We start from the raw sequence: 15,866 nt of genomic DNA, 5'->3' as shown, positions 1-15,866 counted from the left end.
GAAGAGAGAATTCCCGATTCGAGGAGAGCAACTTCTACACCATTTTACCCTCAAGCAGGTCCGGTACTGTGGAAGTGATAAAACCTATCCTGCCAATGTATGTCTGGTAGCGGAAAAGGTTGGGGACATGAAGCAGCCTCTGTGCGTAGTACTGCGCACGGAGTCTCCCAACAAATCACAGGCCATTATAAAGTCGTTCCAGAAAATGTGCAAGGAGAAAATACAACTGAAAGAACAAGCAAAACTGAAAGAAGAAATGGGAACATCGTTATGATGATTACTGAAAATGTACACAATAAAAAGTTTATCAAGTTAATTTTTTTTACAACTCAATATGCAAGTTGACTATATAGGGTTTCTCCAGGCAACAGTTAAGTACAGCTGTTAAATGATTAATTACACCACTGTTCTGAATCTTGGCTTCTCTGACTGTGATCCAACCTTCCCGGTGGCCTTATCATGCCTGTGGAATAAAAACAATCCTTCCATGAATAGTATAACAATGACAGGCATATCCTATTTCAATAACTGTTTGCTGATTAAAAATGTGCATGAATAAAGTGTCACATTAACCGGGTTTAAAGTTTATTGATAACAAAATTCCATATGCAAGACTTGACTCACAGTTGGAGGGTTTCTAGGGTTGCCATTACAGCTTGCGTCTCCCTGTGTCTACTTCCCAGTACTGTCTGGTAGATCTGTTGGCACTGTCAACAGAATATGATTTAGTTAAAGCTACAACCTGTAGTGTAAAACTTTGAAATAAGTTTGCTACTCTACAGTTAAATATGTGAGCTTGAGCTCAAAAACATTTGTAAGCTTGCAAAAATTGAAAATTTGTGAGCTAATTAAGGCTTTTTTCATGGAATAGTGCAAATGGATTTAGAAATAAATTCTTTGGTATTATCAAATGAGTTTTATACCTAAAAGTATAGCAGTGTTACTATGAAAACAGCACACAGTGTAGCTGACATATTATAGCACAAGGGAAAGCCAAATCTTTTGGTCAAAAATATTAAATACACAAAGGGAGTTTATATGGAGTCCACAATGCAATTCAGAAAAGCATAATAGTAACAACCATTCTATTGATCTCATTGTAATACCTGTTTATTTAGCAGATCATACATTAACATGTTATTACAATGAACAAGAATCACTCAACTGCTTTCTACACACCCACATGGTTGTAAAATGACACAAATAACATCAATCAGAGTGCCTTTGTCACAACTAACTGTGTTTTGAATTCTCTAAAATACATGTGTTGTGATTGATGTAAGTGGCTTTTTAGATAGCCAGCCCACTGTTGCATAGATAGGTAATGAATTACTGCATCAAAATGGTTTTGTACATAATATTACTGCAGGCTTCGTACTGTATACAGTTCTCACAAAGAGTTGTGGTACCTGAGAGAAGCTTCTGTTAGCCTGAGCAATGTCTCCCATTGACAGCTTAATGGTGCCAAGTAACTGGTAAGACTTTCCAACCTGTAACAAATATAGCTCACAACATACTCGCTACTGTAATACTGCACACCTCCAGGCTGTAATCTCCATATGTCTCCATCTCTAGTGAGATCAGTTGCTCCAACTGACTCACAGCTTCCTGTAAACACACACACAAACATGTACAAAAACTGTTAATCATGTGAAACACAATAGGCATTCAAAAGGTGCTTGGCTACATGTCTCTCTTAATAACATTAAAATAATGGATCAGGTGGCCAAATGGCTCCAATTAGCGAAAGGCCACCTCCACCAGTGAAGAGGAGTTTGGATATTGGTGAAAGTAAGGACATCCAATGATCTCAAACAAAGGTTGGTCACATTTCAAATTAATACAGAAAGGATACTACAGATGATATAAGAGTTGGTAATAGCCTCCTCTGAACTCTAAATTAATAGTTCAAAAGTATTTGAGGTACTACTATCACAGCTCCTTCCTTCTAGCTACTCTACTTTACAAGCACATCCAAATCCTGTACTGAAAACCACAAAACTACTACACAGTACAGCATCACTACTGGGCATACATTCAGCACATCCACGCACTTGTGAGATCAGAGGAGGTTGAACGGATATAGTTGTATGTCCCCTTAACTATTAACTATGTTGTATACATACTCACTATAACATTGTAATGTTTTAACCCTACTGCCATGAGTGATTGTGCAGGTGGATGGCATTGTACCAGTGGATGACCAATGTTGTAAACCCTTTTTGGTGGTGTTTACAAAAGAAGTGTGGTTAAGCTGGAAAGCACCTTGGTTACTTGGTTTGCAAAGGCTAGGAGGCATATGACATATAAATCTGTTAAAATTTCTTAAATAAAACTTTTCTAAATGGTATTCCATGACCACCTTCCTCTGTTGGGATTGTTGGGTTGGGGTGGGGTGGGGTGGGGGAGGTGATGACACACTTACATGATGTTCCTCCAACAATACCAGTAGTCTACAGTACTCCTTCTGTAATGGTACCCAAGATAGTAAATATCCCATAGAGTAAACTATCTGGCTCACATGACATTTGAGAGTGTTGACGTCCTTGGGGCCACTCAGCTGTTGATATACTTGTAAAGATTCCTCCATTAATTGTCTAGTGTCCCCTACTAATAGTTGAATTGTCTGGTTACCTAGCAACTAGCAGAATGGTGCATAACTTGCCTAGTTCTGTATCACCATGTTTCCATAGTAACAGGTAGCCACCGGCTAACAGCTGACTACTGGCGGCCATGTTTATTGATTTGCTGCCATAGTGATGTACAGTAACGCTGTGGGCTGTTTTGAGTAATTTTACAGCCTTTGAATATTCTGAGTTCAACTGTGCCACCTAAGAGATGAGTATCATTACAATACACAAAACTCTAATCATACCGCACCATAGCCAACGAATGAAGTATTGGTATGGCTTCAGTGTTATCAGCTCCAAAAGTCTCCTCCACAAATTCCAAATTCTAAGGCAATTGTATGCCATTGTCCATTTAAAAATTGGATTATACAATATACCTCTTGCAGAGTCTGTTTAGCCTTTTCTACTTTCTTCTGCAGCATATAGGACCTTGAATATAATACGTGTTGAAAGTGTGTAATGTCACTGGATAGCTGTGCTTACTTTCCAAGATCATTTGCTATTTTAATTTGTAGTTGTACGTCTGCAGGTCCACCCACCAACTTGCAGCAGTGCTGCATCACATTTGTAGCCAATAGGAAGGCTTTCTCAGCATCAGCATTGAGCCCCTCCCCCAAGTGAGACTGGCCAATCAGGTAGTGGGAATAACACAGTGTTTTGATGACTTCCACTGGTAAATCATTTGATCCTTTCTGCAGCCGCATTAACATGTCTCGACATGTACTAGCATGAGAAATGACCTGAGCATGCCTGCCTGAAGAAAAAGTAGCACACAAAATGATAAGTGATTTACCAAATTACACATGGTGACTGTGTGTATTGACCTGACATGCATATAACTGATTCTGTACTGCTAATGATTGTGTTATCACACAATTTGTGCAATTTATGCTATATTTGTCAAATTGAAATTTGTCAACTGTACTTATACGAATTATGGCTACAAAATTTAAGTACAGTACTTAAAATATTTTCCCTACAGTTAATTGGATAAATGTACACAAGCTGTTGTTCATACCTCTTGTATGTTATTGACTTAAAGTCTCACTCTGTGTACCTGCCTTAGTATGTGTCTGTGTCATGTGTTAAGACTCATACCTCCATGCTCATGGTAGGCTTTGGCTAGCAGCAAAATTGACTTGGAGTAATGCCAGTCATCATCTCCGTATACTATTCTGGATAATGCCACACACTTTACTCGAATCTTAATCACTGACGAGTACTATAAAGGATAGTGAAATATAACACACTATCAGGTGTGTCAGTTGTGCTTCATTGCTCATGCAGTGAAACCAAACTTCAAGGGCCACATTTTGGGACCAAAATGTGGTGCCTTATTAAATGAAGTTGTGAAGTACACCATAGCTACACATTTGGAACCTTACTAAAGGTGTAAAGAGGTGGCTGCTAAGTGAGGTGTCGCTTTCATGGACCGTACTGTATAGCAGGTTATGTGATGTTCAATATACTGTACAAGAGGTTTAACGAGGTTCATACGCATTTGAATTCTGTGATTTTCATGGAAAAAAAACCCAATCAGTATTCTGAAATGACGATATGTGGCGGTCACCATGCAATTTGCCACTGACAGTCCCCACATATATCAAACAACTGCAAACAATCGTCCATGTTGGATATATTGAGAATCCGTTTCTTTAAAAGTATATGGTACTAAGGACCTTACATAATTCCATTAGATTAAGGGCTTGTCCTACCCCCTGATGTTTGTGGGCTATAGCCATCATGAAACCATCTTTAAAGAATTTTTTAACAGGAAAGCATGTCTAGCATATGACTGTGATGCAATCATTCTGATCTTATTGTTTGTGTTCCAAGTATAGGCTATTACTGTAGGTTTCAATTTCAGCATTAAAAATTCTATTTATTACAAATCTGCTAAATAGGTGGTATATTAACAAAGCCTACAAGACATAGCAATAATGCATACTTCGATGCAATATGATGAAAGTGTTAAATTTAGGCCTGGGTTAGTATAACTCCTCTACCTAAACTTTTGAAACAATTCATCAATATCAATACTTTGTACAGTGTACAGTAACATGAAATACTTTCAAGCATCACTTAAATGCATTGTGTAATGTATATCTGGGCCAGTCCTGCGCCCCCTAGATGCTATACCAATCTAATGTCGTGGCACATTCTGGTGATCTGGCTGTCATAATGTGGGTCTTGCATTATAATACATACAAACAAAGTTGACAGTACAAGGGGTAGTCACCCTCACAACACAAGATGATACACTTGTGACCAGCATGAAGACCTTTGGCCACCAAAATTTTACCTTGAGTGTTTATTTCACCTATAAAAAACCTGATTGGCAACCATAAAAGCCTTCCTAAAAGTTAATCGTAAAGGTGTCTGATCAGTCATTATCACTCTACAGACACCTTGAGTGTTTGATTTACTTCATAAAAGCCCTGATTGCTTGATGACACAATGTGTAATGCATTTCACCTTCTTCTGGGCAGACAGTTTATCGGCCAACTTGATGTTGTGCTCCAGCAACACTTCTGGAGTAGCTGAGGTGTCCACTATATATGCCGGGGTAACCATGATAACAGTACCACTCCATACATTTCTCACCTGTTATCTTATCATCCCTGGGTCTAGCGAAGAATACTAGTTAAGAGAGATCATGATGTTTGCAATACAGATAATATGTGATTCCATACTCACTGGATAGTGCTCGTTGACTGGCCATTCAAACATTTTGTTTTGGTGTGACATATATAGAATAAAATTTTGACGCATGCGCAAAATAGCAACGGAAGAAGAGGGTGGGTGCGGTCCAGTAAAGCAGTTGCGGTGTTTACCTTGTCGTTTGGTTGTCATAAAGCAAAGAGACAGGAGTAGTATTCTCTGTAGAAAAGTCGTTGTGACTTGTTTCGAAGCGCAATAGCGCGATGTCTCCGCCATCTTATTTGGCTCTGCTGCTGTTGGTGGCTAGCATACATGGAGTCTTAGCAGGTAACGTAATTGCTGTGGTCGTGCCGTATTGTATTACCTCTGATCCACGGTAGTAGAGGACATCGACGAAAACATTGCAGCTGCAGTGTTTGGCGCGCTGATTGTCATTTTCGCCATAATTGGCATCATCTTTCTGATAATGATAATCAGACTACGTCGAAAGTTAAGGTACGTAAGCTGTTCAGTACGTGTCCGTGCCATTTACAATACTGCCTGTTTTTTCTCTGTAGACAAAGAAATGGCAGGTACGTGTATATAGCTTACGTGAGTTACTTAAGTGTGATGTTTACGTTTGTGCTAATAGGGATCAGCCTGATGTACCAGCTGTTAAGTAAGTTATATTTTTATGCTACACAACACTAGTTTACTGCTATATGGTACCACTAGAAGTGGCATTGTGCGGTATAACACTGATCGTGGCATAGTTGGCTTTACAAAGAGACAAGATTCAAGGTGAGTTGAACAGTTCTTCAGCATTTCCCATATAACTGATGCATACATTATTTAATGTAGCTGATATTAGTTGGCCTTATATGGTTATGACATGTGATGTGATCATGATGTCTTGCAAGTGGGAGACCCCTTGTTGATTGGCTTTGACAACTAATAATTTTTATAACCTCACATCCTATAAGTTTGTTATGTGAAGTTAGTGGTTGATTAGCTGGTTTATTTAATATGAAAAAATGTAATGCCCTTTACAACTGTAGTTGTTTACCTATTCAGTTTATCCAGTGAACAATGTACTGTGCTGCTATTCTAATATTGTATGGTAAAATGTTGAAGGATCAGTGAATTGGTTGTTTATGCTATTTTAACCCATGTCATATCTGCTGGTCTGATCTTTACTAGTTTTTCTCTCTTTTTTCCCCTTTTTAAGCCTTGGGGCTCTGCCTGAAGAGAGCGTCACTTATCCTTCAACGTAAGTTAGTCTAGCACACACTCACACAATGTTTCTGTGTTGTATAGTCTTGTCCCAATTGTGGAAAATGCTGAGGAGGCTGAGGATGTAGTTCCTAACTACGATTCCCTTAGTCACACCTCAGCATACTATGAGAAAGTCAATGAACCCAACCCAGCCTACCAGCAGTATCGAAAACAATCTGAGTCTATTCCAGTTAGCATGATGAATCCAAAGCACAGTGAACAGACGGTGGAGAATGCACTCTACAGTGATGTAGCCGTACTGTTACCAGATGAAGATGAGCCTAGTACTACTATTTCTTTTATGCCTGGTAGTGAGACTAATCGTTACAAGGATGAGGCAGCAGAGAATGCACTTTACAGTACAGCAGATGATGTATTATATAGCAGTGCAGACAAGAACGGCAAGCCAGTTACTAGTAACACTACAAACAAGGACAAGCCTGCTGCTATTGCTGAAGCTGCTGATAATGAGCCACCGATTTATGCTGTACCCATAAAAAAGAGCAGCAGAGTAAAGAAGCCTGACTATGACACTGGAGAGAAATCAGATAAGTCTACAGATCAATGGGTGACACCAGAGGTGGATTCTGCCAGCACAGCTCCGCAACAAGATAGTGGTCCAGACATGTCAATATTTGTGAGCAAATCACAAACTAAACTGGACTCTGAACCACCAAATGTACCACCCACCAGTGATACCGATAATGTCTCTGATGATATGCTGAATGGAGAGCTTCCGCAAAAGGGTCACAGCAAGCTAGAGAACAGAGATAGTATCATGAGCACAACTTCAGATGATCGTGATCTTTTAAATTCTGATGTCAAGCTTCGTGGTCGTCCCAAGAAGTCACAACCGAAGCCCAAAACTGTAGCAGCTAAGGGTAAATTTACCTCATCTCCTAAAGTCAACGGTGCTCATCAAGCAAAATCTATACCTTCCAACCAAGACAAGTCAAAGCAACCTTCTGATCAAACCACATCTAAGCTATCCTCACATGCTAATGTCAACCAGCAGCAGAGTCAAGTTAAACGCTTCGGTCAACCTCAGCAGGCCAGTACTAAGCCACCCACAGGAAATAAACCCAAAATTGATGCTTCACTCTTTCAGGCCAGTCCTAAATTAAAACCATCCGATTCTCACCTTTCTGCTATGGCAACCAACCAACAAGGCTCTGGTAGAACCTCTCCCAATTTGAGAAACATGCGATTGCATCCTAACATTTCCTCACAACCTCAAGGCAACCCACTGCAACCATTAAAAGACAGAAGTAGTCCTAGGACACAACGCAAAGGTGCCAGTGTTGATTCTGCTCTTCAGAACAAACCAGTTAATCAGACAATTTCCCAACAGGGAAAATCACAGACACAGTTAACCCAGTCACGTCCCACTTCACAACATCAAGCCAGTCCACTGCAGCAGTTGAGAAACAAGTCCAGCCCAAGAGCCAAACCTAAGAATGCTGCTGCACCAGCTCGTGTTACGCCCCAGCAACAGGCACAATCATATCAGCCACCTACCACATCATCACAGCAACAATCGATGACCAAGGCTATGAATGAAGCTCACAAAAGATCATCCATTGCAACTGAGACACCTTCGCAGCCAGCATCACTTGGTTTGAGCAAACCTGCTGAGAAGCAAAGACCCAAATCGGCTGTCACTGTGGATGAAACAGTTTCCAAAACTTCCAGCATAACTAGGAACACAGGTATCACTGTTAGCTACAAGGACAAACGGAAACAGGAAGCTCAGGATCTGGATGACACTTTCAAGGATTTTGATGACTTCCTTACTAGTATATAACGTCAACCCAGTCACTTATAACCCTGCTTATATTATTTAAAGATTTTTATGCTTTGTAATGTACTATTGTATCTTTTTATGTAAAACTGCACTTGTGTTTTACATAGTGCATAATCTTAACAGTATTATGATACAATGTTGAACATGCATGGGAGTAAATCAGTACTTTTGAACTGTTTGTATGTATTATATTATTACAGGTTTACTAATCATACTTATGACCACCAGACCTCCAGTGACCCACTGATTACTTCCCAGTTGTCTTTTTCTGGCAGGTATGGAATGATGTGTTGTGGGGAGCACAACACTTCTGTGTTTAGTAATAGTGACTTCATTGTTTATAGACATAACAAAATTTACTTTATCATCCAACACCTAAAATTGTTATTTTGTCTTGTCACAAATCTCCTGTACGGTGTAGACTGCACTGACAGGTGATGTTAATCACCTTAGATAATAAATTATAGTTAGTTTGTTTTGTCACCCAACTTACTGGCTTTTCAGTGGCTTGTTTTCCCCAACTCAAGTTTGTGTGTGTTTTTTATTTTATTTGACAAACAAAAAAGGGCATCTGGTTACTTACTGCTTGTTTTGCAGCTCTTTAGAGAACCCAGCACTTGTGAGATACACAGCAATCAGAGAAGAAGTGACCATCTCACCAACTCAGCCAGCCACATCACATGATCCAGACAATTCCCCACCTGACTACTACCAGCTAACCAATAAAGAGCGGCCGACATCACCTAGCGACGTAGCCAGTAATGTTAGCAATCATGTAGATACTGATGAAAAGAAAGAGGACTTGTCAACAACAAAATGCACTGAAGAAGATAAAGCACCTGTAGTTAATGGCGGGCTACATTCTGATACGGTGAATAACAGTTCTGAATTGTCGCCACACGAGCAGCCACCTGTAACAAATAAACCACACTCCACTAGAGAGGATGATGTTACTGTCACTGTTACCTTGGAAACAAACACAACAGATCAAGTGAGCAGTGTAACTAATGGAGCAGTGACTGGGGTTGGCATGACAACAACAAACACATTGGCCAATGGTTCTCCCAGCAGTGACACTAGACCATCTCCTACTACAAGGAAGAAGAAATTATTTGGATTGTTTGGTGGTAAAGAAAAGCCTCGTAGAGATTCACAGAAACCTTTGTTGAACAGTCAGAGCAGTCAAACGTCTGGTGACAGGTAAGGTACTTTTAACATGGGAGGTTGGTCATGTAATTTTTGTCACTGTAGTCCACCACAGTTGAAAGGCATCACACCAACTTCCACAGCAGACCTACCAGAGACTTTTTATGAACAAGATGAGCAACCTCAAAATATAGAAAGTAGAACAGTTTATATACCCCACATGGAGGAGTCTAGCTTGTGAACTCAGTAATTAAACGTGTGTCACAATATTAATGTAATAAAATTGAATGTATAGAGATGATTTTTACATTGTTCATATTTTCATGCTGCATTAATGGTTTATTTAGACTTTGGATCTTGAGATGAAACACGAGTGACAAATTAAAAGTTGCAACAGTATGCTCCCCTCCAAGTTAGATTTTCATTGCACCCCAATCAGGTCTACACTGAAAAAAGTGGGGGGGGGGGGGGGGCGTTACAGGCTTTAGTCTCATGCCCAGGCCACTTTTTCCCATTTGTATTCCCAATGGAAAAGCAATCTGGGAACAACATTACATTCTGAGGGTTGCAGCTTCAAAAATGGCAATATATGATAATTAAAAATAATGCCAGTAGTTATTGTAGGGCTATCTTACTTTAATTGTGTACTGATATTAATGTTACCATATTAGGAGTAGGACACCATTTTGCTGATTAATAGAAGGCTAAGGGATCTTCCATAATTTTCACAGAAAGTACTGTTTTTGCTTACCCCCTCTCTCCTACCCAGAAACCTACTATTAAAATGTGATCAGTATTTTTTATGATTTTCTTCAATACATCTGCCTGCTATAATCCTCTGACTTGACTTGTCAGAATGTAGGCCTTGTGTACACTACTTGACTACATTGTCAGCTCAGTGTTCACCATCTTTAACATTCTAACCAAATACTAGTACAAAAAATTTATTTATTGTAAATTATTTTTATGTAACGAACACTTTTAAAAAGTGTACAGTTGAATTTACCTAGCATACTCTCAGTACTCGCTGAAAATAATGGATGATCCTTAACTGTTCTAAGATGATTCTGCTTCTGGCTGCTGCTGTACATTCACTATGTACCACATGAAGGAGTCCAGCTTGTGACTTTAGTACAATACAATGAAAATGTGTGTCAATAATTAATGCAATGAATGTTTAATAATTTTATTTGTTGTTAGTTTGCTTTAATGCTGGATCATGTGATGTAGTGATAACAGGGGTTCCCCCTGGAGTTCTATTTATTCCTGTGGTTTTGAGTTTCTTCCTTGTGTTCACCAAGAGTTTCCTACAAATGAATAATATAACACAATTCGTAGATTAGGAAACGGAAAATGGATACCCTTAAAAGATCAGTGACAAAAATTACTAGGACCGCTCTATTAGAGTAGCCAGTTTCATTGTATGTTTATTTATTTATTTATTAATGCTTTATAGTACACACATACAAGCATGAGCTTAGGTACACACACAGATACAAGAATTGACAATACACATGGTGTACTAAAGGTCTGTAGGCTTGTTCCTACAGCCAAAAGTAGTAATTATAAAATAATAATAAAAGAACACATGATAAATTGTCTAAAACAGTGTGTAGTTAATCGAGAAATGATCAGTAACACACCGACTACAGGGACAGTGGTAGTGCAGTGTATGGGGGTTGAGGGGGTCAAAATTATGAATGAAATGATTCCAGAAGTGGGACTTGACTCTGTTCCTGATAGTGTCAATAGACAGATTAATGTCAATTAATGGAAGCGCATTCCATAAGTGACAGATCCTTACAAAGTAAAAGTGTCGTTGCTTGTTAGTGGTGGAGGGATTGTGATGTAATTTGAAGCCTCCTGATCTGGCACTGGTAGAGAAGGAAATGAAATGGTGAATATTGAAACTACTGGTTGGATTTTTGATAGATTTGATGAAAAACATGATGTCTGAAAGTTCAAAGGTGTACATTAATGGGAGAAGCTCTAGTTTGAGAAGTCTAGTTTTATAGTCGGAAATGTAATCGTTCAAAATATACTTTGTGGCTCGTCTCTGAAGATGTTCTAGGTTACTGATGTCTTTCACTAAATATGGATGCCAGATAGGGGAGCAGTACATGAGCTGAGACCTGATTAGAGATACGTATAGCTTAACTTTAGTCAGTGGTGGTATAGATGAACTGAAGGTTCTTCGTACAAGACCCAATGTCTTATAAGCTTTACTTAAAATAATGTCATGATGAGTTTTCCATTCAAGATTATCACTTAATGTAACTCCGAGATCTTTATGTGATTGTTTAGTAATGGTTATGTTACCACTAATAGTATATGATGTAGGAGACTTCCAGTTAAAAGATAAATGGCAGCTTTTAGATGAGTTAAAATGTAAATTAGAGGATGTACTCCAGCTAAAGACGTTGTCAATGTCACGTTGTAACAGTTGTTCGCCAGGAGGTGTCTTAATGTGCCTGAAACATTTGGTGTCATCTGCAAAGAGTAAAGCCTCACTGTCAGTATAATAGAATTAGGTAGATCATTCATAAACATGATAAAGAGAAGTGGACCGAGAATACTGCCCTGGGGTACCCCAGATTCAACAGATAAAAGATCAGAATAACAGTTATTAATAGAAACAAACTGGGATCTGGTACTAAGGTAGGCTTGTGTCTAACTAAGCAAATTCCCTGCCACTACGAGTACCAACACCTCAAATGACTTAGACATCTATATGTAGTTATCAGAGCCATATATGTTATGAAAACGCTCTGCACTATATCTATGTGGCTTTGTAACCATCTAAAGTTGCCATGTCCACATGATCTGGATAAAAGTTATGATCACATTAGAGGTGGATCATAATAATTATATCAGTTGTAGTACCAGTATAACATCGAGATATAGAACTTTCTGAAATTCTGAGATCTCCAAAAACTGGTGCTAATAAGTATGCACGCCCATACTCTATAATAGAGTAGTCACTGAATCATTACACTGTCCTATTATTAGTGTAGTTGTCGTATCATCTTACTGGCTAAATTGCTTCCATTTGCAAGAGTCCATAACTTATCTATTACTTGTATCAAGAGTAATTCAACTGACTGACTTTTCATGCAGGACTCTTTGCTTACAACAGTTAGGTACTTGTCAAAGTGGTAAGGATGTAAAATGCTACTTGTTGACTGTATAGCTGTTTTGGTGAAATCCTTCTTAACTGAATTTTTCATCTTCGATCTTAAAGCTGCTACTCTAAAGTACAAATATATTTTACAGTTCATGCAGTCACCAAACTTTACAGCACCACTGATATAAAAGTAATTTGGATCCATGACGGCGATGTATAGCAGCTAGTTGTACTATCAACAAAGAATTTTATAAGGTAGAATGCATACGCTTGGGTAGGTCAAACAATTTAGTTGCAAAAATTCTAATAGAGCAGTCACTGCGAGCATAATCCACTATACATGTAATAACATGACCATTAGTGTCCAAATACTCCTATTTCCATCCATTTCTACTTCTTATTGATATCCCCAATTTCACTTGTACATTAGGCAGCAGCACTGTCATAAGTAAACTTGGGAGCAACTTAAGAGAGTTACTAGTAGGCTACGTGATTTTGGTAGGTTTGGCATGAGCACAGATCACGAGGAAAAAACTAAAGCATAGGCATGTATTGTACTCACAGTTTCGCATATTATAACACACCACTAGTTTTAAAGGTAAATATTTTGGTAAGTTTGAGGCATTAGCATGTGTGACCTGTCCTTAGCTTGCCTCAAAGACATACACTGCACACTTTACCCATCTGGGTATACTACAATTGGGAATAAATGACTTACGGTGAACAGTGGAAATGGTTTTCTTGTTGCTGATAGCAACGGCGCTTCAATCCAGCTCGTACTAAACCCTCAGGTGATTTCACCCTCTCTGCTTTTCTCTGTGCAAGCAACATAACTATGTGTCAACAAACTTGCATGGTGTACCTCAGTGGTGGTGACAGTTCTGAGACGAACATTTTGGATGTCTTGCAGAGTTACCATCGGTCGCTTTGACTCAGCTGTGGCTTGTTTATTGGCCTGTTTAGAGTTGGCTGCTGACCGATTGGTGAACACTACTGGAGCAGGAGGTGGGGCTATTGGGGGAGGGGGAGGGGCTACGGGAGGTGGAGGAGCTGCAACTGGCACATGTAATCCACTGTCTGCCTGTTAAGGAATAGTATAGAGCTCAAAATTACATTAATGACTGCCCAAATTAAAATGATGACCTGTCAAACTATACCCTACCAGTTTTCTTTATGACTAACCAATTAAGATGCATGTTCCAGGTATTATTTCTCTGTCATTTTGACAGGTCATGTGTGAAAATCCTTATATTGAGCACCGCATAAACCTTTTAAAGGGTGCACAAGTCACTAAAGTGGCTATTGATGTTCATCAATTGATAACTTGTATACAGTATGTAGGTCACAGAGGCTTAACAGTTAGATTTTCAGAATGCTAACATCACAAAGAACAAAACGGTGAATAAGTTTCCCCAGCTACAGAGGTTTAATCACTAGGCTGTATGTTAAAAAAAACATTGTAGTTATCACTCACAAATGAATCAGTGTAATGTACACCACCACGCATCCTCTCCATTTCTTGTTCCATCTGCTTCAGTTGTTTTGTCACAACTGTCAACTCCCTCCTGAGCACACGAGTCGGGAATACTGTATCCTTGAATGCTTCCACTCCCTATTTATTAAAATGACAATAGTCGAGTGACAGTATTCATGCTTGTATTCCGATATTTTGAAGCAATGTTGGGACAATATACAATCTGTACCAAAACAGCCAAGCTGCATGTATAATGTGTGTGGCCCCCAGGACATCAGGGACCTCCAGGAAAGATGGAGCTCCTGGACCACTGGGAAGTGTTGGGCCACAAGGACCTCTGTGGCTCAGGGGGCACAACCCCAGGCAATCACAAACACATGTACAATTCAAAAATTACATGATAGGTAAAACTCTCAAAAATGAATATTAGATCCAGCCATACATGGTCACAAAATTTTCAGATGGTAGAACTCATCTCCAGGGTAGTACATTTAATTATATCATTTGTTATTCCAATCAGTAGTGGGGGGGGGGGATTAGCTTTTCTGATAGGTGTTATTGGTAGCATTAATTGCAGACGGTGAGATAAGACATGTAAAACAAGACATAGTATATATAGGGGAAATAGTGCTTGTCTGTAATGCTACGTGGGTCTACTAGTTTCGTCTTAACATAGATAAGATATCTTGTTCTTTATGCTTTTGTTTAGTGCTCCCCCCCCCAAACTACACTACCATGAGGTTAAACTAAAAATCAATCAATCAAATAAGGGAGTCTATAGCATGTACAAATTGAGCCCTCAAAAAAAAACAAAAAAACTTTACAGTTCTTGCTCATTTTTAGTACTGCCTGACCTGCAATGTCTGACACAACATTTTTATGACCAAACCATGCATTTCATATGGGAAGCCACAAAATGCAATCTGTTATTACTCTTTTTTGAACTTGTAAAATGTACAGTACCTTTACTATCATATATGTAGAGATATGATACACGTTGAGCTGAGATTTAATTGATTTGTTTAAACTCTGGAATTCGGCCAAGGCTGCTCTTCCATTCCAGAATATATATATATACAAGTACAAAAAAAATATAAAATACACAAAAGCACAACATAACTACACAATTACACACCATACATTAAACGATCATTTAAATTGTTACAGAAAGAAGACAAGTTTTGAAAAAGATCATGTGGAAGGGAGTTCCACCGGGAAGTTGTTTTAAAAAACTTTGATGAAAAGATAATCTGCTGCAACATCTGGCGAATGTAGGGATCCAAACTGTATAGGAGGGTCTAATGAAATCCCTTTACTAATGTACTGAGCTCTGAATTGGGTTATTAATAAGAGAAGGATTAGTGGTAATAATCAAAAAAATCAAATCAACATCTGGCTCATCTAATTATGCAACTCACTTCTTTTACGCTGGACTGACACCAAGAGTAACAATCATTCAAAGTCGACCCATTCCACCAAGAGAACCACTCGCCCTCCTGATCGTTCTGTAGCTTTCGTTCAAGGCTACCTTCTGTTCGAGTTTCAGTTGCCTCCTCTCTCGACTCTGACGATAATTCTTCTGGCTGGCATGATGATGAAAAATCGGAAGGTTTCTCAAACCTTTTCTCCTTCTTCCTTACAGAACTAACCGATCTTCTTCTTTTCTTTAAAGATCGCAAACTGTTTGACTTTGTCATCTTTCCAATTGTGTAATTTGAATTCTCCCGCTACTATATTCTCACGTGACTCAGTTTTTATTTTGTTTTGTTTTTT

The 15,866-nt window shown here is 38.9% G+C and overlaps 3 protein-coding genes across 6 annotated transcripts; 1 reads left to right on the top strand and 2 right to left on the bottom strand.

Annotated features, from left to right (window-relative positions):
• Positions 1-245: 245 nt before the first annotated feature.
• LOC136242188 (tetratricopeptide repeat protein 23-like) lies at positions 246-5,411 on the bottom strand. 3 transcript variants are annotated; one of them, XM_066033611.1, is made up of 14 exons: positions 5,328-5,411; positions 5,235-5,270; positions 5,106-5,182; positions 3,729-3,852; positions 3,114-3,384; positions 3,008-3,059; positions 2,881-2,955; positions 2,666-2,831; positions 2,522-2,610; positions 2,426-2,467; positions 1,540-1,608; positions 1,410-1,490; positions 625-707; positions 246-463 (listed from the first exon to the last, which is right to left on the bottom strand). In XM_066033611.1, the coding sequence occupies exons 1-14, from the start codon at positions 5,350-5,352 to the stop codon at positions 397-399; spliced, it is 1,257 nt and encodes a 418-aa protein (XP_065889683.1). In that variant the 5' UTR covers positions 5,353-5,411; the 3' UTR covers positions 246-396. The 3 variants fall into 3 exon arrangements, with proteins under 3 accessions (XP_065889683.1, XP_065889684.1, XP_065889682.1); XM_066033612.1 differs by having other exon boundaries at positions 2,522-2,607; positions 5,235-5,273; positions 5,328-5,406; XM_066033610.1 differs by having other exon boundaries at positions 5,235-5,273; positions 5,328-5,405.
• Positions 5,387-8,485, top strand: LOC136242184 (nucleolar and coiled-body phosphoprotein 1-like). 2 transcript variants are annotated; one of them, XM_066033604.1, is made up of 6 exons: positions 5,387-5,618; positions 5,675-5,786; positions 5,849-5,863; positions 5,923-5,949; positions 6,006-6,071; positions 6,588-8,485. In XM_066033604.1, the coding sequence occupies exons 1-6, from the start codon at positions 5,555-5,557 to the stop codon at positions 8,347-8,349; spliced, it is 2,046 nt and encodes a 681-aa protein (XP_065889676.1). In that variant the 5' UTR covers positions 5,387-5,554; the 3' UTR covers positions 8,350-8,485. The 2 variants fall into 2 exon arrangements, with proteins under 2 accessions (XP_065889676.1, XP_065889675.1); XM_066033603.1 differs by having other exon boundaries at positions 5,672-5,786.
• A 2,111-nt stretch (positions 8,486-10,596) lies between these two features.
• On the bottom strand, positions 10,597-15,861 carry LOC136242192 (proline-rich protein 11-like). The gene is made up of 5 exons (XM_066033615.1): positions 15,512-15,861; positions 14,094-14,231; positions 13,482-13,700; positions 13,338-13,435; positions 10,597-10,802 (listed from the first exon to the last, which is right to left on the bottom strand). Exons 1-5 carry the CDS (start codon positions 15,788-15,790, stop codon positions 10,682-10,684), a joined length of 855 nt encoding a protein of 284 aa, XP_065889687.1. The 5' UTR covers positions 15,791-15,861; the 3' UTR covers positions 10,597-10,681.
• Between the last annotated feature and the right edge of the window lie 5 nt (positions 15,862-15,866).

The sequence above is a fragment of the Dysidea avara genome, chromosome 13 (genome assembly GCF_963678975.1).
Source record: "Dysidea avara chromosome 13, odDysAvar1.4, whole genome shotgun sequence".
In the NCBI taxonomy this organism is placed as follows: domain Eukaryota; kingdom Metazoa; phylum Porifera; class Demospongiae; order Dictyoceratida; family Dysideidae; genus Dysidea; species Dysidea avara.
Note: the sequence above shows the minus strand (reverse complement) of the source record. Positions and strands in the feature narration are given on the sequence as shown.

Bases quoted from the DNA above. Each gene is read 5' to 3' on its own strand.
- LOC136242188 (XM_066033610.1), bottom strand. From the start codon at position 5,352: ATGGCCAGTCAACGAGCACTATCCA. The intron at 2,832-2,880 runs GTGCGGTATGAT...CTCATCTCTTAG, and splicing joins TACTTCATTCGTTGGCTATG to GTGGCACAGTTGAACTCAGA. The intron at 2,468-2,521 runs GTGAGCCAGATA...GTACCATTACAG, and splicing joins TCAACACTCTCAAATGTCAT to AAGGAGTACTGTAGACTACT.
- LOC136242184 (XM_066033603.1), top strand. From the start codon at position 5,555: ATGTCTCCGCCATCTTATTTGGCTCTGCTGCTGTTGGTGGCTAGCATA. The intron at 5,619-5,671 runs GTAACGTAATTG...GATCCACGGTAG, and splicing joins CATACATGGAGTCTTAGCAG to TAGAGGACATCGACGAAAAC. The intron at 6,072-6,587 runs GTGAGTTGAACA...TGTGTTGTATAG, and splicing joins ACAAAGAGACAAGATTCAAG to TCTTGTCCCAATTGTGGAAA.
- LOC136242192 (XM_066033615.1), bottom strand. From the start codon at position 15,790: ATGACAAAGTCAAACAGTTTGCGATCTTTAAAGAAAAGAAGAAGATCG. The intron at 13,436-13,481 runs GTACACCATGCA...TTGCTTGCACAG, and splicing joins GAACTGTCACCACCACTGAG to AGAAAAGCAGAGAGGGTGAA. The intron at 10,803-13,337 runs GTAAGTCATTTA...ATTCATTTGTAG, and splicing joins AACCATTTCCACTGTTCACC to GAAACTCTTGGTGAACACAA.